This window comes from Eleutherodactylus coqui, chromosome 6 (genome assembly GCF_035609145.1).
Source record: "Eleutherodactylus coqui strain aEleCoq1 chromosome 6, aEleCoq1.hap1, whole genome shotgun sequence".
NCBI classification, from domain to species: Eukaryota; Metazoa; Chordata; class Amphibia; order Anura; family Eleutherodactylidae; genus Eleutherodactylus; species Eleutherodactylus coqui.
Genome location: NC_089842.1, coordinates 150,040,071 through 150,062,333, shown reverse-complemented (window position 1 = coordinate 150,062,333; position 22,263 = coordinate 150,040,071). Strand labels below are relative to the sequence as shown.

Sequence of the window (22,263 nt, the reverse complement as noted above, 5' to 3'; positions counted from 1 at the left end):
TAGTCACCACACATCAACTCTTCTCCTGACTGCATGGAGATCAGCTGTGGTCTTGTGATACAGTGTGTCTTATTAAAACATTTAGCCATACACCTGATGTCATTGCGTGTCCACATATGAAGCATGTTGGGGTCATGGGTTAGGGCTCAGGTGCAGCTGCGCCCCCTATGGCTATGCCACTGCTCGCACTGGTTCTCTCCGGTGAAACTCCATTGGGTATTAATGCAACTTTTAATTGTGTTTTCTTGCTCTGGCCATACTTCCCTTTGTCCTTGGGGCCTCGATCCTGTATAGGACAAGTGTCTTCACAGGTAAGGACATACCTACAGGGTCTGTTCAGAGGCAATTTTGGCCAACTGGAAAAGACCAGGATCCAGGTAACCAGGCTTTGGGCCTGCTCACTCATCTTGCAGGATGGGAAAGTCATCCTTATTTGTTTTGCAGTTGTTTGTGGAAGGAGGCGGTGGCAGAGCACTGCTGGGAACACCAGAGAAAGTGACACTTTGTTTGCGCCTGCCTAACAGATAGAAGCAAATGGGGTAGAGCAAAATTTTGCAAAGATTTGAATTTTAGTTGGCAGACAGGCAAAGCTTTGAGATTGACGCCAGGACTCTACAATCAAAAAATGGAGTCATGTGCTGACCGAGACCTCGAAATAACAAGAATTAAATATGTGAACTGAGAATGATGTCATGTGTGCTCACAGGACATATATGTGCAGGTATTACGCTAGGGCTCAAGGGTATTGCAGATCACCCCCTTTCACTTTAATGAAGCAAAGCTGTGATGCCAAACATAAACAGGGGTGGCACTGTTTGTGGAAGAAAGGAGATATGTTTTTCTAATCCTGCACAACCCCTTTAAGATATTAGAAAGTTACTGAACTTTCAGTTTAAAACCGGAGAACTCTTTTAATTAGAAAAAAGAAATCCCAACTACAAAAGTGCACAATTACAAAAAAACGCAGGTTCCAGCAGTGCGGAGCAGCAGCTATATTGCTCTTTGTAGCACAGGGTGTGAGGTATTTGTCACACCCAGATCTGACCAAAGCACTGAAACCTGCAAGCATTACCTAATGGCGGCAGCCTGTGCTGCTAAGCAATGAGCTCAGCTAATAACTAATTAGAGATGTCCTAATAAATAATTACAAGTCTGATATTCAGTAGAGTTCCCCTTTAAAATCTTGTGTATCCAGTAACTAGAACTCTGTTGTTATTAGCATTAGTAGAGCTTATTTATTGCAATAATTTACAATGTAACTTCATGGAGTACGGTAAAAGGATCCCAGCTTATGGCCAATACTTGGATCACGATGCAATGCGGACACCGAACTACTGTGTACAGACTGTGCTGGATCTGTGCCCGGTCGCCAACATTGTAAAAGTCGCTAAAAGTTGAAGGCCAGCTTCCTTGGAGTCATGAATTGTTTAACCACCTCCTCTGTGACAAGTTTCCTGCGCTCCTGGTGTGCGGCGATCATCGGCTGTAAGGTTTCTATTAAGATTTTCTTCAGTTCGCCTGTTAGCAAAGCTCCGCTGGTGTAATCCTGCAAGATGGAACATTAAAATCATTGCTAAAGGGTAGAAAATACTAAATGCATGCACATCTGGACACGTAGTAGAGCAGAGATGGACTGTCAAGCCATAGCTATGCGGCAAATTTAGCCATGACACAGTTCGTAGCCAACGTGCATCACAAGTAATGTAACTGGTGTGCTGCACCTCGCTGTGACCCGTCACTTGTAAGCGGTACAAACCTGAGGGATTTCTTGGGACTATTGCCTTCACTTAGAAGACTCCTCTAGTTTAGGAGGATCTCTAAGTGTATGTTCACACAGGGCGGATTGTCCGCACGAAAAATCCAAAGCGTTTATAGTAGTAGCAATGTGAATGAGATTTTCAAAATGTGCTTTCTTCATACCTGCTTAATTTTTTCAAGCTTCTCATCATCTTCAAGGAAGAAAGTCAGGTACATATAACAGACATCGACTTCACAGTTGCCGCCATATTTCCGGTGTTCCTCGATCGTATCTTTTCCTCCAGAGAACGCATGCTTATTGATCTGCAAAAGGGTGGAAAAGGGGACAACTAAACAGTTGGGAGGGCAGGCACAAAACAACACCGAAGAACTTGTAGGAAGCCTCAGTGATGAGTCCTTACAATGCTATGCTTACAGGTGTCCCAGACAGAAAGGGGTCCTAATGATCTGTAATATGGCAATCACATCAGTCTTTTGGGCCTGTTCTGTACATTGTGCCCATTTCATCTGTCATATTATGGAGATTATGGTGCTATACAGTGGTAGACTTCAGCCTTCTACTCTGTAACACGGAACCATAGGAACTGTATTTGTGCTGTAGTGTCTGCATACGCATGAGGCTTTAACTAAAAATGACACTTGCCCAATTGGTAGCTTATTATTATTGTACCTTAGTTTTGATCTGTTTGGCTGTGTCTGTGAGAAAAATGGAAGAATTGGGATCGCTGGCGCTCATTTTAGTCTGTGCTCCTTGCAATGCAGGAAAGAAGGTTGAATGCAGCAGGGCTGGTTTCAGGTAGCTGATCCTGGGGGCTACATCCCTCGTCATTCTGAAGTATGGATCCTGAAAAAGAAAATATGGTTTTACCTGTTTGAAATATCTTGGAAAGTAAATACAAAAAGGGTGGAAAGACAAGGGAAGCGCTATTTGGTGTAGCATGATGAAACTAATTGTGAGTACTAAAGATAAGAGGCTGTTGCACTCACCTGGTAGACAGGTGCACTATAGGGATGAGCGAGTATACTCGCTAAGGCACTACTCGTCCGAGTAATGTGCCTTAGCTGAGTATCTCCCTGCTCGTCCCTGAAGATTCGGGTGCCGCTGCGGCTGACAGGTGAGTCGCAGCGGGGGGAAGCGGGCGGGAGAGAGAGATCTCCCCTCCGTTCCTGCCCACTCTCCCCCGCCCCCCGAATCTTCAGGGACGAGCAGGGAGATACTCGGCTAAAGCACATTACTCGGACGAGTAGTGCCTTAACGAGTATACTCGCTCATCCCTAGTGCACTATAAATGAGCACAACAACATGAAAGCAATTATACAAAGCCAACCAAATGACCTTCAATGCATAGGAAAAAGCAAGCCCAGAGCCTAGATCACCGAGAGAGTTCTTTCCCAGTACTCCAAAATCAGTTCAAAGACCGAATGAAAAAAATATAGAAATGGCTTCTACAGGCATTACTTCAAATAGCAAGATGAATATGTTCTCAGAATGATTACAGTAGAAAATAAATTACAATACGAAAAGAAAAAACAAACCGAGCTGCACGTTTCTACTCCGGAATAGGTTCTTCTTCAGCCAAAGGAAGATTCCATTCTTCAGCTGAAAACAGTAACACTGTTGGTTTTTTTCTTTTCGTGATGTAATAACTTTTTTCTACCTCATTCTGACAATATATTCATCGGTTTTATTTTGGAAGTAACACCTATAGCGTTATCCCTTATCCCCGTTATCCATTCACAATAGGCTGCTTCACAACAGACATGACATCTCTGACTGCACTGCAGTGGAACAAATCACTGTACACAGATAATGGGGTGTCTTGATTTTGGCTACTTCAAGAAAAAAAAAAAAAGACTTGAAGGCCACTTGAGCATTTTACCCTTTTTTCCATTAAGTGCAAAACAAAGTCATGTGTCTGGTTGATCCAATAATAAGGCGATGCACCATTCTAGTATTTCGGATAAAATAGGTATGCTTTATTCGTTCATCAGGGTTTCTAGGTGCACAAGTAGTAGCAATGTTTCAGACTTCTGTTCTTCTTCGGACTGAGCAGTACAGAAACAGAGAAGCACCAGCATGGTGTATGTGCCCGACATTGGGTAAGAGAAATACCCACTAGCCTGAAGAACAACAAAAGTCTGAAATGTTGCTACTATTTGTGCATCTTGGAAACCCGGATGAATTAATAAAGCTTACCCATTTTTAAGTGCATCTAAAATCCTTTGGGGCATTTCCTTCTTATTGGATGTATAGTTTGGTGACTCCAAGACAATAGGGGATCCGAAATCGCACACAGCAGCTCAATCTTCCCAGGGGTGTGCCCTACACTCAGTTTCTGTACCTGATCGATGGCACATGGAATGAGACACTGAATATCCTTTCTGCCATTGAAGATTTCTGGGAAGGAGCTGCTGAAGGACGGTGCAGCCTGAATAGCAGGAAAACTGATTTTACCTGAAAGACAACACAACAGGACAATGAAGGCCACGATCAACAGGACAGCTGGATGACCTCTCTCAGCAGACCGCACCCTTCAGAAGGCAACTTACCAATGCAGTCACTGTCTGTGAAGCCGAATATCCCTTTAACCTGGTTGAATGTTACATGTTTCTGGACTTGTACAACATTTTTGTAGAAACCCGAACTCATCCTGTTAAATAAATTAATACTTCAGATGTTGCACATTTACCATGTAAGCATTTGAAGATGATAATTTCAAAAAGTATCAGGTTTTCAGAGATTTTCAAAGTTTCTATCAGCTGTTCTTTAACCCCTTTCCCCTGCAGACAGTTTTGGACTTCTTGACCAGGTGCCATTTTTAAACTCTGACATGCGTCACTTCAAGTGGTAATAACATTGGAATCCTTTGAATTATGACACTGATTTGGAGACTGTTTTCTCGTGACACATTGTACTTTATGGCACAGGTGAATTTTGGTTAATACATTTTGCGATTATTTTTGTGTGATAAGCTGATGTTTTCATTGGTACCAGTTTGGGGTGCAGTCATTTTTGGATTGGTTTTTCTTCCAGTTTTTGGAGACGAGACGATTCTGACATTGCCTTTGTTAAAGAGTTGTACATTGATTTGAAGGAATGCTGCCATCCAGTGGGTGGCACTGCAGAAGTATTGTTCCATCTTCCTTATTTGCATAAATTACCCAGAGGAGCATGCATGGCCTTATAAGTCTCCCCACTTAGCTCCCAGGTGTCTTCTCACACCCCAACTGGTTGCTCTCCTTGGGGAGAGATGAACCTCCCCCCGCACACCCAATTAACCTCCTTTTTGGGTGCTCTCCTTAAGTAGAGACGACACCCCGCTTGACTGACAATAATACAATAATGAAACTCTATATGCCCAAGTGACTCTGCTTATGGTACTGATGATTGCTCTATGTAAATGAAGTTAACTGAGCATGCTAATCCTGCTTATTACAAGTAGAAAGTCTGCCAGTGTGAGTTGGAGCTTTAACACTGAATTCACTGAAAATCTATCTCTAGAATGGATAAAGCTTTTCAGCTTCACTGAATGTGGATATGACTTTTCAGATTTCAGGCCATAGAAGACTATGAAGATGGGGGAGAGGAAGCAGCTGCAGAGTGAGGCAGCGACATACTCCACTCTCTGTAGACTATCATGAACAGCTGTAATTTGATCTCTGTGAAGCTCTGTGAAATGTTAAATGGGCTCTCCCAAGATATGAATGTATCCCCAATCCATAGGACAGAGAACAAGTGTCTGATTATTGGGAGCCAACCACTGGGACCCCACCTATCATGAGAATGGGAGTCCTGTGTGTCCCCCATATGAATGATAGGATCCGATTTCTGTGAATATGTTTTTATCTTGAGACAACCCCTTTAAAAAGGCAGGGGAGGGAGGAAGAGCTCGATCAGTGGGGAAAGATGCATTTTCCTCAGTTTCCCAAGTTTTCCTCCATTCACTTGTACTATAGATTTATAGGTCCATCTACACAGGACGACTGTCGGGCAAGCGATGCCCGACACTTGTCCCTGTGTTTTCTCGCTCCCATGCTCCAGCATGGGAGCTAGCAGAGATCGTTGGTTCACGGAGCAGCCAGCAGGGGGCGGGGCAGTGCAGGAGATTTCTCTCCTCTCATTCCCCCGCCCCTCTCCATTGAAATAACACAGCGGCCATTCGCTACTGAATGGCGGCTGTTTAAACTGAACAATGAGCGATCAGCTGATTGTCCATCGTTTATGCAGCATGAACGATGGACGATGAGCTTCATCGTTCAGTTAAAACAGTGGCCGTTCAGTAGCGAATGGCCGCTGTGTTATTTCAATGGAGAGGGGCGGGGGAGCGAGAGGAGAGAAATCTCCTGCACTGCCCCGCCCCCTGCTGGCTGCTCCTTGAACAAGCCGGCTCTGCTAGTTCCCGTTTGACAGCATGGGAGCGCGAACACACAGGGATGAGTGTCTGGCATTGCTTGCCCGACAGTAGTCCTGTGTAAATGGACGTTATGGAAACTTGTTTATGATTGGAAATAAATGAAGAGCTTCCTGCATACTAATTACACAATGAACTGAATAATAATATAGTACGCAGCCAGCACCCTCTAGTGGTGGTTACAGCCACACTTGAATTGTAAGGTTGTAGAAGCATTTTCAGGGTTAAAATCCCTTTCAGTGAAGTAACCTAAGGATTCTAGAATACTAAGTCAATCCCAGATAAGAGAAGACGAGTCACTCACCCCATGTATTCCAGGTCCGAGAGGATGAAGGTTTTGTTAACATCGAAGCCGCATGCTATAATGTCTTTGGCATTTTCTATTGTGTACTGATAGGCTTTCTCTATGGTCAAGTCTTTCCAGAGGTACTTTTCATCATCGGTCATCTGGACAACCAGTGGGACATTAAATACTTCTTGTAACCACCTATAAATGGCAATGGAAGCTTTGTATGAGACAAGTATATGGTACCCAGTCTCCAAATGAAATCTAAAAACAGACCCGGCTGCTCCCCACCCAAAGGGATGCTAAATTATGTGTTTCATGAAGTTCTTGTTACGGTCTAAAACTGCTTAAAAACGTAAAGAATAAATTACTATTAGAGATGAGCGAGCATGCTCGGATAAGGCAGTTACTCGAGCGAGCATCTCTCTTCTTGAGTAACTGCCTTCTCGTCCAAGCAGGCTCGGGGGGTGGGGGTGGGGGGGGGGGGGTGGCGGCAGAGTAAAAGAGATTGCTCTCTCTCTCTCCCACCCACTATCCTCCCCCCCCCCAACCTGCTCGGACGAGTAGGCAGTTACTCAAGAAGAGAGATGCTCGCTCGAGTAACTGCCTTATCCGATCGTGCTCGCTCATCTCTAATTATTATCAACTGCACAGCAGATAGAGAGGTTCAAGGGTTTGTCCAGGATTAGGAAGACTCTCTAATAAAAATAGCACCACGTATCCACAGGTCATGTGTGGCATTCACTTCAATAGAGCCGAGTTGCAAAACCAAACAACCCATAGCAGGGTGTTACGCTCTTTCTGGAAGAAAGCAGCCATGTTTTACCAATCACAGACAACCCCTCTTAGTCACGCTCCATTGCTGACCAGTTGTTATACGAAGGCTTAAACAATAAGTAAGACTCAGTTGCTTACTTGGTGAATACGAATGGAATGAGGTGCCCAACGTGCATAGAGTCTGAAGATGGGCCTCTTCCTGTATAGAGGTAAAACGGCTTCTTGTTCTCGACGGAATCCAGAATCTGATGCATGTCCCTAATAAAAAGACAAAAGAATATAGAATATACAAAGTAATTACTAAATCAGATTTTAAACTTAAAAAGTGTTTTCCAAGTTAAAACTTGAGTGATCCACATTCAGGATAGATCACCAATAGCAGATCTGAGGTCTTCCATCACGAGGACCCCCAGGACCAATCTGACAAGGGGCCAGGGATGATCAGAACTCTCAAAATGCCATCTGTAGTGCAGTGGCCTGGTTTGGTAGTGCGGCGGTGTCCAATTCACTTCAGTGCTACAGATGGTGTTTTAAGAGATTTGGTTGTCCACAGCTACTTCTCAGTTTCTGATTAGAGGGGGTCCTAAATAGTGAACCCCTACCGATCTGCTCCTGGTGACCTATCCTGAGGACAGTTCACCAACAATTTCCGCCCAGTAAACCCTTTTAACTCATTAATGCCCACAGTGTTTTGGTTGTAAACGACAAGACACTTATTAGTGTTTCTGCGCACGTGTTTTTTAATGGTCCTATTTATTTGGCTACTGAAATACCTTTTGCACCTTTTTTTTTTGACACACAGGGTTGTTTCCCAAATGTGAGAAATGATATATATATATATATATATATATATATATATATAAAAATATATATTTTTTTAAATTACTTCTTTTAGGTGTAAATGTAAAAAAAAAACCTATGTTTTGTTCATTATTCCTTAAAATTGCAAATACATACTAAATAAGTGTTAGAATGGGTTCCCCATTTTGTTTTGGACATTTAATATGTGCAGTCTCAGATGAACAGTGCGGTTATGCCCATGGTTTGGGTTGGCATGGGCAGCTTGTTTTTTAACTATTTCTATTTTACTTTATTATATTTTTTACTTATGTATGTATTATTGTTACATGATGATGATTAACCCTTTCCAATCCAATTTGTATCCTGGTTTTCCTAGGGGGCTTACTCTTTCTGCCATTATACAACAGTGCTATCTGCTGGCTAAAGCCAGTACTGTATGAGGTGACACGTTGGATAGGCTCCGACAGCAGAGAGGCTGACAATATACAGTAAGTGAACCCCGACAGACGTCTACCAACATCGGAGCTGTACAGCCTTAAATCATAATGTCGTCAGACAGTGGATTGGAAAGGGTTAACCATTCAGTCTTTGCTGACTCTGGATCAACTCTCGCCATTTTCGTCTATCAAGTACAGCTTCTTTTAACAGGCAATAAGTAATGCCAATGTCTGCCATGATCGTGTTTAACCAGCGAGTTCTTTTGATGAGCTTTTCTTCGTAAACCACTAACAAATCCCAGCATAATATCCATTCCTTGGAAAGCCGCACGACCCAGTGATATTCTTCAATTAATTTGTGAACCGCATTCTCCATTGTGATTGATCTTGCACCCGAGGAATATGTAATCCGCTGCAGCATCAATCTCTTCAATGTTAATTGTGATGGTGGTTCTGCTATCTCCAGTTTCTCATGGTCTACACTATTGAAAGTCTTGGTGTAGTCAATAAAACAGAGGTAGAGGTCTTCTTGGTATTCTCTTGCCCTCTCCATGATCGGTCTCTGGTTTGAGATATGATCACATCTGCCTTTTCAGAAACCAGCCTGCACATCAGTCATTTCGCATTCCATGATTGCTGCTAATCATTTGTGAATGATCTTCAGCAGGACTTTGTTTGCATGTGGGATCAGTGCAATAGTTCAATAATTGGAGCAGTCTCGTGCATCACTTTTATTGGGATTAAAAACGGATCTTGCCCAGTCTTTTGGCCGAGCTTTTGTTTCCCAGACCTTCTGACATAGAGCTAGTAGTATCCTTTTAGAGACTGCTTGGATTCATTCTGCTGGCACATTGTCAGTTTCTGGTACTTTGCAGTTTGGAAGTTGTTTTAATGCCCATTTGAGTTATGCTTTTGTGATGTTAGGCTCTTGCTACATAATATCCCACAAATTATGTCATTAATGACCCCCTTGGAATTTCCAATGCATCATTTCTTTCTGTTTTGCAATTTTCCACAGTAATTAGGGCATTCAAAGGCTCCCAGGGTAAAACAGACCATTGCGGTGAGATTAGTCACTGGCATGGTTGATCTGGGTCTGCTAAGACCCAACAGCTTTGCCACAGCAGGGGGCACTCTGATAAGGGATTGCAGGGTTTAATAGAGGCAGCAGCACTGCTTCTATTCCCTACATACTGCTTTTTGAATGATGCTGAGACTTGATAAAAAAAAAAAAGACATACACAGTTATAAACCATGTCTATTAACTCCTCAGTGCTGAATACCTGACCTGCTCCTGTTTTACTGCAGAAGCAAAAGCTTTAGGTTACTTTTAAATGTCCCTGCTTTGCTTCAGATTTTGGTGCAGAGCTGCAGGATATCAGCGAAATGTGAATGCACCCTACGTCTGGTTGGTACAAGGGCTGACGTTCTCCTTAAGAAGAGAATGGGGATATACCTGTGTGAGAAGAAGATTCCTCGTCTTAAGAAGTGGTGCGCCTTGTTTCCTGTAACTCGTTCTATTCGATCAATCAGATCCTTGTCAATTTTGCTGCTTCCGAATCGAACTATAGGAAAGATATGAATATTTTACTTTTCGGAACTCTGTATTACAAGCGGTAGAGAGCCTGAAAAGAGATATAGCACGTGGAATCATTCTATAGAAATGTATGTTCCTTATAGATTTATAACAGATTAATGGAATTTTAATGTACATGTTCCAGGGTTTGGCTTTCCTATCTCATCTCAGTTTCTTACTAGTCTCTTACTTATATTTGTCGGGGTGACAAGCAATAGGACCAATATTACAGCTCCGATCAGGGTTCACACCCAGCTTTCCTTGGCTCTCTGAGATCCAACCTGCCTAGTTATACTGTGATACATCTCCAAGCTATCATTGCTAGACAGATTTGTTTTCAGGATTCTGGGAAAGCTGGGTGAAAAACTACACAGAAGCTGATAAGGCAGCCGTATTGTTACTGACCCAACATTTCAAGAAACAGCTGAATAGTTGTGGTGAGGACATGCTGGGAGTTGTAGTTTTACAACAGCCGGAGAGGAATAGGTTTGGAGGCCGTGACCGTGAGTCCATATGGATACTCTGCTTGCTCACCTATAAGTTTATCGTAGTCCACCCCCTTTGCGCTGCCTGTTTGCACAGTCCAAGGATCTACAAAGTCATCCCCCTCGCTTGCAGGGGGCAGCCCGTTGTTGATATCTGGGGTGTCATTGGTGGGTGGGGAGCCGGGATTGTAGTCCTCCCCTGTTGCATTCTTATAGTCCACTTTCAGAGCCAGGAGAAGCTTCACCGCAGCATCAATTTCATCCTTCATAGTAAAGCAAAAGCCGTGTTATTGAACAAGCCGCTTTAAGAAATTAGGCATAGTAATTGGGAGAAGGCAGCAGTCAAAGTCATGTAGATCTTAATAAAATAATTAAAGTTTTACATTTCTGAAAATTTTTATGTAAATTGTGTCTTCTCTAAATCAACTTCCACTGGTGACCACTACAGGAGAAATGTGGTATTACATAGAGCCCATTCCAATGTATGGGCGATTATCCAGGGCTTTAGACTAAAAAATATAAAAGGCTGAGAAATCTAGGAGCCGAATAAAAATTATAGTTGCCATATTTGAAAAAAATAAAGTAAAAAAAAAAAACAAACAAAAAAACCCACAACTCTACAAATACATACCCGTATATGTATCTCTCACTATAATAAACCCTGGGGTGCAGTCACACACGGCTGGTTTGCTGCAGATTGTTCACAGCTGAAACCATCCGCAGCAAATCTGCACCACTTACTGCAGATTTTAGTGTGAATCGGCAGCAGATTTCACCCCTCCAATTTCAATTAATTGAAAGGGTGAACGCTTCAGTAAATCTGTACCAAAAGCCACACCAAATGGTGCAGATTTTTAAGCGGATTTGCTGTAAAATTTTCAGCTGTGGAAGATCTGCCACAAGTCAGCCCTGTGTGATCACATCCTGCCGCGGCGTCCTCCTCTCACCGTCTCCCTATAGGTATAAGTCGCATTGGTCGGCATCTGAAGCCCTGTTATTGATGACTGGGCCAAATCCTTAAAACTGGGAGCTGTGCTTTGTAAGGTCTGACCACTCTGGCGAATCGAGTAGGTCATTAGCAGTGGCCCCCTCTCTGTGATGGATATATGCGCTAACAAGGCATATGAACAGGGTTTCCTAAAAACTTTTAATCATGTTATGAAAATTTCAGCAACTTTCTAAAACCCTTTGGGGGCTATCTACTTAGACCGGCGTTTCACAACAGTCTAAGTAAAGGCAGCGCCCAGCTGCAAGCACAAATGTATTAACCCTTTCCAATCCACTGTCTGACGTCTTGTTCAGCTGGTACAACTCCAATGTCAGAAGACGTCCGACAGGGTATTCTTACCGTCTATTTCCAGCCGCTGTCAGAGCATCTCTGGCGCGCACACACTGGCTTAAGCCAGCAGATGGCAGCGTTGTGTAACAGCAAAAAGAGAAAGCCTTTTAGGAAACCCTGAATCCAAAATTAGATTGGAAAGGGTTAAGAGGCATAAACCACTAAATACATGTCTTTTATTAGGAGGCACCTCCGTGCGCCAGATGAAAACCGACTTAAGATGAGTGTGCCAGATCTGCTGCTTTGGGTGCCAGAATTCTGGATTCTGGTGTCCTGGACATTCTAAATAAACTCCTTTGTGTTTAACTCTTCACCATTTACAAGATCTCTTCTTGCTGTCAGTGAATGGCAATAATCCTTATCTCAAAGAAGAAAACGGGATTGGATCTGCACTGCTGACTATATCTTGGATATCTATATTTTTTGGGAACACCTGGGGCCCATATGGTGGTTCGCTGGCACAGAATTCAGATCATCCAACGCCCATCCAAAAAATGAAAACATGCGGCGCTCACCGGTTAAAAATTCTTTATGAATGTACTTTAAAACATCCACCATCGACTGGGATTCACAGCATGGCAGCGGCCGTTCCATGTACACTCACGCTTTATCAGAGTCTCTGTTCAGACCTCATATTTCTCACAGCTGAGGGTTTGTTTCAAATGCATCCAGTCTAGATAATCCTTCCTAAACTGAAGGCATCAGCTGCACCAATGTCTATCCTGCGCTGATAGTCCGTCACAATGTATCCGTGCAGGTAGAATGAATCAGACTTAAGATATTCATCTCACAGAAGATTGACTCGGCTACATGGGATACAATGGAAACAAATCCTAGCTGAGGATTAGGGCTGTATAAGTCTTCTGTCTCTGCACAGGAATGGTCCCATTCACTGACAGCAAGCACATATTTTGAAAATAAAAAGAAAGTAAAATGCAAAGTATATTGAAACTTTGCTTCCATCACATGATACATCCACTGCAGACACATGCAGAACGTGTAAATCATATATATATAAACCTTACTTTCGCTGCTTTTTCCTTCTTCAGTGATCTGACTTTCTCCCCTTGCTCTGACACCCTGTTATGCAGCTGCAGGGGTGAGAGGGCGCCTCCAGATCCAGGGTCGGCCATGATGAGGTGAGGCGTGAGGGGAGAAAATCAGCTTAAAGCCAAAGATATCAGCAACCCGGAGAATCCTGAATAAACAGAAATCATATAAAACCAAACGTGAGGTCACTGCTATTAAACAATGCATTATACTCCAGAGCAGCACTTCTAAAACTGTGTGGTCAGAGGTGGTATTACGTGTCTGCATGATGGTATAGGGTGGTGTTAGGCGGTCTTATATGTGTACATGACGGTATCTGGTGGTGTTAGGTGGTCTTATAGGTGTACATGACGGTATCTGGGGGTCTTATATGTGTACATGACGATATCTGGTGGTGGTAGGCGGTCTTATATGTGTACATGACGGTATCTGGTGGTGGTAGGCGGTCTTATATGTGTACATGACGGTATCTGGTGGTGGTAGGCGGTCTTATATGTGTACATGATGGTATCTGGTGGTGGTAGGTGGTCTTATATGTGTACATGATGGTATCTGGTGGTGGTAGGTGGTCTTATATGTGTACATGATGGCATCTGGTGGCGTTAGGTGGTCTTATGTTTACATGATGGTATCTGGTGGTGTTAGGTGGTCTTATATGTGTACATGATGGTATCTGGTGGTCTTATATGTGTACATGATGGTATCTGGTGGTCTTATATGTGTACATGATGGTATCTGGTGGTGATAGGTGGTCTTATATGTGTACATGACAATATCTGGTGGTGGTAGGTGGTCTTATATGTGTACATGACGGTATCTGGTGGTGGTAGGCGGTCTTATATGTGTACATGATGGCATCTGGTGGCGTTAGGTGGTCTTATGTTTACATGATGGTATCTGGTGGTGTTAGGTGGTCTTATATGTGTACGTGATGGTATCTGGTGGTCTTATATGTGTACATGTCGGTATCTGGTAGTTTTATATGTGTACATGATGGTATCTGGTGGTCTTATATGTGTACATGATGGTATCTGGTGGTGATAGGTGGTCTTATATGTGTACATGATAGTATCTGGTGGTGTTAGGTGGTCTTATATGTGTACATGACGGTATCTGGTGGTCTTATATGTGTACATGACGGTATCTGGTGGTCTTATATGTGTACATGACGGTATCTGGTGGTCTTATATGTGTACATGACGGTATCTGGTGGTGGTAGGCGGTCTTATATGTGTACATGACGATATCTGGTGGTGGTAGGCGGTCTTATATGTGTACATGACGGTATCTGGTGGTGGTAGGCGGTCTTATATGTGTACATGACGGTATCTGGTGGTGGTAGGCGGTCTTATATGTGTACATGATGGCATCTGGTGGTGGTAGGTGGTCTTATGTTTACATGATGGTATCTGGTGGTGTTAGGTGGTCTTATATGTGTACATGATGGTATCTGGTGGTCTTATATGTGTACATGATGGTATCTGGTGGTGATAGGTGGTCTTATATGTGTACATGACAATATCTGGTGGTGGTAGGCGGTCTTATATGTGTACATGACGGTATCTGGTGGTGGTAGGCGGTCTTATATGTGTACATGATGGCATCTGGTGGCGTTAGGTGGTCTTATGTTTACATGATGGTATCTGGTGGTGTTAGGTGGTCTTATATGTGTACGTGATGGTATCTGGTGGTCTTATATGTGTACATGTCGGTATCTGGTAGTTTTATATGTGTACATGATGGTATCTGGTGGTCTTATATGTGTACATGATGGTATCTGGTGGTGATAGGTGGTCTTATATGTGTACATGATAGTATCTGGTGGTGTTAGGTGGTCTTATATGTGTACATGACGGTATCTGGTGGTCTTATATGTGTACATGACGGTATCTGGTGGTCTTATATGTGTACATGACGGTATCTGGTGGTCTTATATGTGTACATGACGGTATCTGGTGGTGGTAGGCGGTCTTATATGTGTACATGATAGTATCTGGTGGTCTTATATGTGTACATGATGGTATCTGGTGGTCTTATAAGTGTACATGACGGTATCTGGTGGTCTTACGTGTGCCGCATGACGGTATCTAATGGTTAGGGGGTCTTATAAGTGCAGTATGACAGCCTGTTACCTCTCATCAGCCACCACCTCGTCTTCCCCGTGTGACACAAGCAGCCGGTGCCTGAATGCTGCAATCCCAGGCTCCGCCTACCGAGCACCCCACAATACACTCCCCGCGGAAACATGACTCTCACAAGGGTTCCCCCGAGAGCCCTCTAACGAACCCCTCTTACCAGAAGCGAGGGTGAACTAGCTGATATAATAATAAATGAATGTAGTGACATACACAGGGTGGAATAGATTACTGGCATATAGTGCTAATAACCGCAGGGCGGAACTCTCCGCTCACAGCTCCCGTTTACGGGGGGAACGGATTTGTAGACGGACAGAGTCTGAGCTGTTGGCTTCAGTAATGGACTGGATGGGTTCCCGGCATGCAGTGCGCAGGGGATGTCCAGCTGTCAGTGAGTGAGTGGCGGTCCCGTGTATAAAGAGGGGGGCTAGAGATTGGACCTGCAAGTATAATCCCGGCTGTGTTATGGAGGAGGGCAGTGTAGTGCTACAGGCTAACGTGGACAGAGGTCTGCTCCAGTGTGAGCTGCCCCTGGGCAGCAGGGCTTTAGGTGCTCCCTGTAATATACCTGTATGTATGATGTATTAAAGGGAACCTGCCACGTCCTCCAGTACTATAAGTTATGGCGCTGTTTGGGCGGGTGATGAGGATCCTACATGGCGCTGAAAATGCATCTCTTTCCCCAGTGCTGTGCGAGGTCTATGGCGGAGCACCGCACTGTGATTGATGGATTTTCAGCCCCATGTGCCATCTTCAGCGGTGGGCACCACAGGAACCAGTTTGAAACAATCCATCGCCCGGCTCCCTGTCATGTCCAGTAACAGCGCCATAGCTTAGTTCATAGGGCTGTGGGGACGCCACAGATTCTCTTAAATGTATTTGATGTTGAGTCCAAGAAGCCTCTCTCCATACTCCAGTCCCCATTCCTGCGGCCCCCTGGTGAAGTCACGGTGCGCTCACCAGCTGCACTCATTCATTCACCTCCGCTGTATAAGTGATGAGAACGACTGAACGAGCGCTGTTTGAACCAAACAATTAGCGAACGAGCCAGCAATGATTTTTATGCTGCATTAGACCGGCTGCACACGGTTGGGTCAGATTCCACATAAGGGAGCCCACAGCAGAATTGGACCCTTTGCCTGGCCGGTGTTCGCACGTACCTGTCATTTGTCTGTACTGCGGAGCTGTCAGAAATGCTGTAAACAGATTTTTTTTTCCAACCCCTGTTTTTCCCACGTCATCGCCTAGTAATAATGCAGAATCCTTGACCTTTCTGCAATGTCCATTGCAGAAGGGCCGCGGGTCGGACAGCTTCTATTGGCTTCAATGGGAGCTGTCCATGCTGAATCCGCTCAAAAATAGAGCATGCTGCGATCTTTTTTTTTTTTTCTTCCGCAAGCGGGAAAGTGCAATTGCTTTCCGCTCGTGTACAGGAAAAAGTGCTTTTCCATAGCATGCTATGTAAGGTATTTGCTGCAGAGTCAGGAGGCGGACACCCACTTCAGATTCCGCAATGCAAACCCAGCCTTGTGCAGAGGGTCTTAAATGGATAAACGATAAGTGAATAAATTTGTTCATCGTCCCTTTTCGCTTTTTTAAGTAGTTTTTTTTGGATGATAATCATTCCATGTAAAAGGGCCTTGAGTTTGCACTACTAGACAGTATTAGTAAATGTGTCCCATTTATTTATTCTCCAGCACTGCTGATTGCAGGGCTCTGTACAGGTGAGAAGGGGTTACAGTTTACCTGTCATCAGCTAGAAGCACTCGCCCATGCAAGTCCTTGGGAGCATTTCAAATGTGCAGTGAAAACGCATGACACGTGTATTCACTGCATATCTACCTGAGAAAGCTAGAGACGTCTTCTGGTGCTCCTTGTGGTTTTTTTGCACACATGGAATACGTGCACAAAAGAAAAAACTCAACCGGGAACAAAACACATTAAATATAAGCAGTTTCAAACTGCGAAAAAGCAACGTATTTCACAGACCAAAACTCTTTACCGTAGTGTGAGCGAGGCCTTGGTCTGCCGAATTTTAAGACTGTCCAGTCTACGTTTAGCTCACCTTTTGGTTGGTTTAGTTTACATTGAAAATTGGGCAAACTTTTTGCCATAATTTAGGCCACACCCCTTTTAAACAAAGGAACATTCCTTTGTCAGAAGCAGGAAAAAAAGTGTTCAAAAGTGGCTAAAACACATAGTAAACGTGGCACAAAGAAAGTTTGACAGTTTTCTGGTGCAATTTGTGCCTGAATGTTGTTGAATTTTCAATATAAATAAACCCCAATATGATTCTATTCATTGACTGCAAGCAGTGATCTTGAACATGGTAAAGAAATTATATAAGAACTATACTAGAATGCAAGTTTTACTTGCATAAAGCTAGAAAGTCCTTTTTAAGTGAGTCATGTACTGAATTGTAAGCCTGCTCAGGTGCTTGTTGTTGGTGGTCCCGGTTCCCCTCTGTAGATCTTTTTGGGAAACCTGAAAAACTGTCAACAAAGATGGAGGTCAGAGCGGTTTATTCAGCTACGCCCCCAGCTCTCTGTCTCTCTCCTCCCCTCCGAGCGATTTGTCCATAGCTAGCAATGGGATGCCGCAGGACAGAGTGGAGCTTAGTGCTGCCCCTTGCCCAACCCCTCCCATTGCAAACGCCCAACTGCAGGAGCGAGGCAGAGAGCCGGGAAGGGGGAAACCAATCTACGCTCGTGCAAATAAGCACTGAGGCTGTTTTTTGGAAGGATATTGTTTCTCCTTAGGGAGAGCACTTAGAAGGTGTGAGCAGACTTTTATAAGGCCATGCAGGCTCTTCTGGGAAATATGCAAATGAAAGATGGAACAATACTTCTGCAGCGCCACCTATTGGAAGGCAGCATTCCGCTCATCAGTGTGCAGTAGGTTCATGGCTTGGTTAGTGATTGTTACAAGACTTTTTTAAAGAGTCTAACATTGCCTTGCAGGAATGCTGACTTCCAATAGGTGGCCCTGCAGAGGTATTGTTGCATCTTCTCATTTGCATTAAAGGGGTTTTCCGTGGAAATACTATTGATAACCTATCATCAGGATAGGTCATCAATAGTTGATCGTCCAGGGTCTGTATGCTGTCAGCGCCGCAATAACAGAGATCGGAGTGGAAGCCTCTGTGTTGACCTCACATGTCGTGGCCGGTGCTTGTAACTGCAGGCACGGCTCCTGTTGATTTCAATTGGAGCCTTGCCTGCAGTTACAAGTGCCGGCCACTACACAGAAGTCGTTGCGGAGGCTTTCGTGCCAACCTCTGTTATTTTGGCGCTGACAGCTTGTGCTCGCACAGCTGATTGGTCGGGGTCCCGAGCGACGGACCCCGGACAATCAACTATTGATGAACTATCCTGATGATAGGTCATCAATAGTATTTAACTGGAAAACCCCTTTAAGGCTGTATTCACACATTGCTGATTTGGTGCAGATTTTGTTGTGGACTTTGGTGCAGATCTGCAGCAGATTTGAATTCAATTGAAAGGATGAAATCTGCGCCAAAATCAGCAACAAATTGTGCAGCAAATCGGCAACATGTGAAGTCGCATTAATTTTACTGTATGTGTATGGTACAAGGGGAGATTTATGGAACTGCATAAGGCTGGGTTCACACAGGGCGGATTCCCGTCGGAAATCTTACGGTTTGGCCGCAGCAAAAACCGCGAGATTTCCGCCGGGAGAACCGCCGCGGTTTAAGCCGCGGCGGCTTTGAAGCGGCCTGGCCGCTTGTTTTTCCGTTGCGGCCGGCGCTCCCATAGAGGAGAGCGCGGCCACGGCGGAAATAAACAAAAAAGAAAAGGTAAATAGACATGCTGCTTCCACAGCCGCGGTTTCAACTGGATTTACCGCAGCGGATTAGCCGCCCCGTGTGGACGAGATTTCTGAGAAACCTCGTCCACATGGCTGGCTAATCCCGAGATTAGCGGCCGCAGGCGGTTTTGCCGCGACAAAACCACGGCAAATCCGCCCTGCGTGAACCCAGCCTAAGGGTGCATTTACATAGGTGAGAAACTCGGACCGATATCACACTTGCAAACCCGCAATTTTTATGCAAGTGTAATGTGTTTTTCTGGAAAATCTCATCACACTCGTATCGCTGCACTTGTGATCTTCATGTGTAAATATCGCCCATTATTCCCTACAGAAACAGAAATGCAAGCGCTCACATGGGATGTTTCTCCCATAAGAAAGAATGGCCGATTATTCAATGGAATCTCCCAAAAAATAGGACAACTACAATTTTTCTCTTACTTCTCTTATTCTTGCAGCGCTGCGACAGAAAAACTACGCGTGTAAATGCGCCTATTAGAAAAAATGTGTTTGTTTTTCCCGTGCTATTTTTGTGCTTCTCTCAACACACAGAGATCGTGTGTGAAAAGCCCCTGCTTAAATCTTTCCAATCCAATTTGTATCCTGCTTTTCCTAGGGGGCTTACTCTTTTTCTGCCATTATACAACGGCGCTATCTGCTGGCTAAAGTCAGTACTGCATGAGGTGACACGTTGGATAGGCTCTGACAGCAGAGAGGCTGGCAGTATACAGTAAGAGAACCCCGACGGACATCTTCCAACATCGGAGCTGTCCAACCTTAAATCATAATGTCTTCAGAGGTCAGACAGTGGATTGGAAAGGGTTAAAGAAACCGGTCTTTGTTCCCCATTGCAGCTGATCCCAGCTTCCAGTTCCTTTTGTGAGCTTGAAAAATGAAAGCTGCTGTGTGATTGGTTGCCACAGGCAACAAAGATGGTTTTTCTTTTAGACCGTTTCATAAATCTGCCCCACAATGTATATACTATATATGTATACTTATGTAACTTTGGGGAAATTTTTCTGAGACTGGCATTTTAAACTATGGTCTTAAAAGGATTCTTCCCGCAACACAATGTGCCTAATATATGAAGAGTTCACGCCTCATCGTACACTATATGAGGTGCTTCTTGGCACCTCCATGCGCCTACACTGAAATGTATGCCAGGTCCGACATTTCAGGTATAGTTTGTGCCGATTTCTGATGTAAATTTATACATAAATATGTTAATTTTGCAGCCACACCCCCTCCTGCAAGCCCCGCCTACTTTTAAAATTGGTTATAGCAGTGCAAAGAGCCAAAAAGTTGCAAATTGTGGAGCAAATCCTCACTTGCAGAAAAATATGTGACTTATTAACACCAGAAACTGTTGTAAAGGCTTTTATGAATGTCCCCTTTGTGTCTGTTTTCATCCAGGAACCTTCCTTCTCATCTTCCAAAATGAACTCGTTAGTGGCTTATGATGACTCCGATTCGGATACAGAAGACGGCCGACACCCCAATATGCCTGAAGCTGTTAAAGCTCCTTCCATACATCTTTTGCAGCACCAGCCAGAAAGTGACACTACTCTGCACCCCACCAGCCTGGCCCCCTTGGTGGGATCCTCATTGTTTGGCAAAGACTTCAGTCAGACAGACCGCTACCCGGCACACAGTTCTAATCCTAGAAACACGGGACTGAGGAATTCCACAATGGACGCATCAGTTTTGCCCCCTCAGAAGCGACCAGAGCCCAGCGGTGGGGGGGTGGTGAAGCCTTACGTTCCTAAACGACTGAGGCAGGAGCAATCCAATATGGCTGCAGAGATTGGAAGTGACACGCCAGTAACGCCAGATGACCTCATAGGTCGCTCCGCAAGGAGTATCTACAGAGTCTCTGATTACCTTGGGCCTCACTTACCCTTAAAGTACAGCAGCAGTGGGATTCCTAAAAAAGTCATCTTTCACCTGACGGAGCATGCGGGCCCAGTTAATGGGGTTCAATGGTGTCCGGTAAAGCAGTGCAGCCATTTACTGCTCTCTGCATCCATGGACGGAACGTGCAAGGTAACAATGGTACTTCGAGAGTTGTACCCGGATCACAAGTTATTCCCTATTCACAGGATAGGGGATATCTTGCTGATCAGTGAGGGTCTCACCGTTGAGACCCACACCAATCTCAAGAACGGGGCCACCTTGTTCCCCTGTCCTCCTCACTGCAGGCTTACTGCTTCCCCAACAAGGAAGGAGGAGACTGAATGGAGCACTGCTTGCCAACACTCCATTCACTTACAATGGGACTGCGGAGATAGCCAAGTGACAAGTGCTTGGCTATTTCCATCCGGCCCATTGTCATGAATGGAGCACCAACTGCGTTCCTTCTAACGTCAGTGCGCGAGAAAAATGGACCCCGCAATGGGTCCATTTTTCTCAAGATTGGTGAACTGGCGAGGGTCTCCGGGGTGAGACTCCCCCCGATCAGCAAGTTATAGACGATAACTTGTGATCCTGGTACAACCACTTTAAAAATACATTGTATAGGTAGTTATATTATGTGTGTGTATTAGAGATGAGCGAGTATACTCGCTAAGGGCAATTGCTTGATCGAGCATTGCCCTTAGCGAGTACCTGCCCGTTCTGGAGCAAAGATTCGGCTGCCAGCGGCGGGGGAGAGCAGAGAGGAACGGAGGGGAGATCTCTCTCTCCCTCTCTCCCCCCTGCTCATGGCCGCAACTCACCTGTCACCCGCGCCGGCAGCCGAATCTTTTCTCCTGATCGGGGAGATACTCGCTAAGGACAATGCTCGATCGAGTAATTGTCCTTAGCGAGTATGCTCGCTCATCTCTAGTGTGTATGTATAAAATGACATATGTGCCTATTTAAAGGGTAGTTCTAGTCATTTATAGGTTATATGATAAATGTGTTTTAACAGTACAATCTGTAAGGCGAACTTCAAATGGGAAATCGCGATATGGGGACGTGAATTTCGTCCCCATATTCCGTTCGCCATCTATGTGAAATGATGAGCGATGCACTTTTATAAACTAGTAGGAGTAGTAGGGGAAGGCAAAGAGAAAATTGTTAGGGCTACCATGCGACAAGTGCCATTAGCCATATAACAAACACTTACAGCAAATTAATTCTATTCTGTTTTATTGCTGCTATGACTATCAAAATTATGTTTGAGTAGATAAAGGTAAACAACTGACCCCTCGGGTGACGTCACATCATTTACTTGGCAGACTGTTTTTGCGAGGTGGTTTGCCATTGCCATCTTTTACACCCAGTAAGCCGGTTACTCATTTTACCGACCTCGGAAGGATGGAAGGGGATTGACCCTGCAACCTTCAGGTCGTGAGCGAGAGCTTAGTACTGCATTTCTGCTGCCCTAACACTATGCGCC

General features: G+C 44.5%; 2 protein-coding genes across 4 annotated transcripts in view; one reads left to right on the top strand and one right to left on the bottom strand.

The window, feature by feature from the left end:
• Positions 1 to 1,209: 1,209 nt before the first annotated feature.
• Positions 1,210 to 15,134, bottom strand: WARS1 (tryptophanyl-tRNA synthetase 1). Its single transcript, XM_066607958.1, has 11 exons — positions 15,054 to 15,134; positions 12,897 to 13,069; positions 10,582 to 10,795; positions 9,928 to 10,036; positions 7,372 to 7,491; positions 6,475 to 6,657; positions 4,309 to 4,409; positions 4,101 to 4,213; positions 2,429 to 2,602; positions 1,921 to 2,061; positions 1,210 to 1,546 (listed from the first exon to the last, which is right to left on the bottom strand). Exons 2-11 carry the CDS (start codon positions 13,002 to 13,004, stop codon positions 1,388 to 1,390), a joined length of 1,422 nt encoding a protein of 473 aa, XP_066464055.1. The 5' UTR covers positions 13,005 to 13,069; positions 15,054 to 15,134; the 3' UTR covers positions 1,210 to 1,387.
• Positions 15,135 to 15,371: 237 nt separating this feature from the next.
• WDR25 (WD repeat domain 25) overlaps positions 15,372 to 22,263 on the top strand; it is a 121,286-nt gene continuing 114,394 nt past the window's right edge. Inside the window, exons 1-2 of one of the 3 annotated variants that reach the window (XM_066607955.1) lie at positions 15,372 to 15,451; positions 20,298 to 20,927. In XM_066607955.1, the coding sequence (XP_066464052.1) occupies positions 20,322 to 20,927 (606 nt within the window). In that variant the 5' untranslated portion in view covers positions 15,372 to 15,451; positions 20,298 to 20,321. Of the gene's footprint in view, positions 15,452 to 15,497; positions 15,565 to 20,297; positions 20,928 to 22,263 lie in introns of those variants that run through there. The other 2 variants (XM_066607954.1, XM_066607956.1) reach the window with 2 other exon arrangements.

What these genes read in the sequence shown, in the direction of transcription:
- WARS1 (XM_066607958.1), bottom strand. Translation starts at nt 13,004, where the DNA reads ATGGCCGACCCTGGATCTGGAGGCGCCCTCTCACCCCTGCAGCTGCAT. An exon ending in TTCCATGTGCCATCGATCAG is followed by an intron (nt 2,603 to 4,100) that starts GTACAGAAACTG and finishes TTTCTTTTTCAG; the next exon opens with GATCCATACTTCAGAATGAC. An exon ending in CCAAACAGATCAAAACTAAG is followed by an intron (nt 2,062 to 2,428) that starts GTACAATAATAA and finishes ACCCTTTTGCAG; the next exon opens with ATCAATAAGCATGCGTTCTC.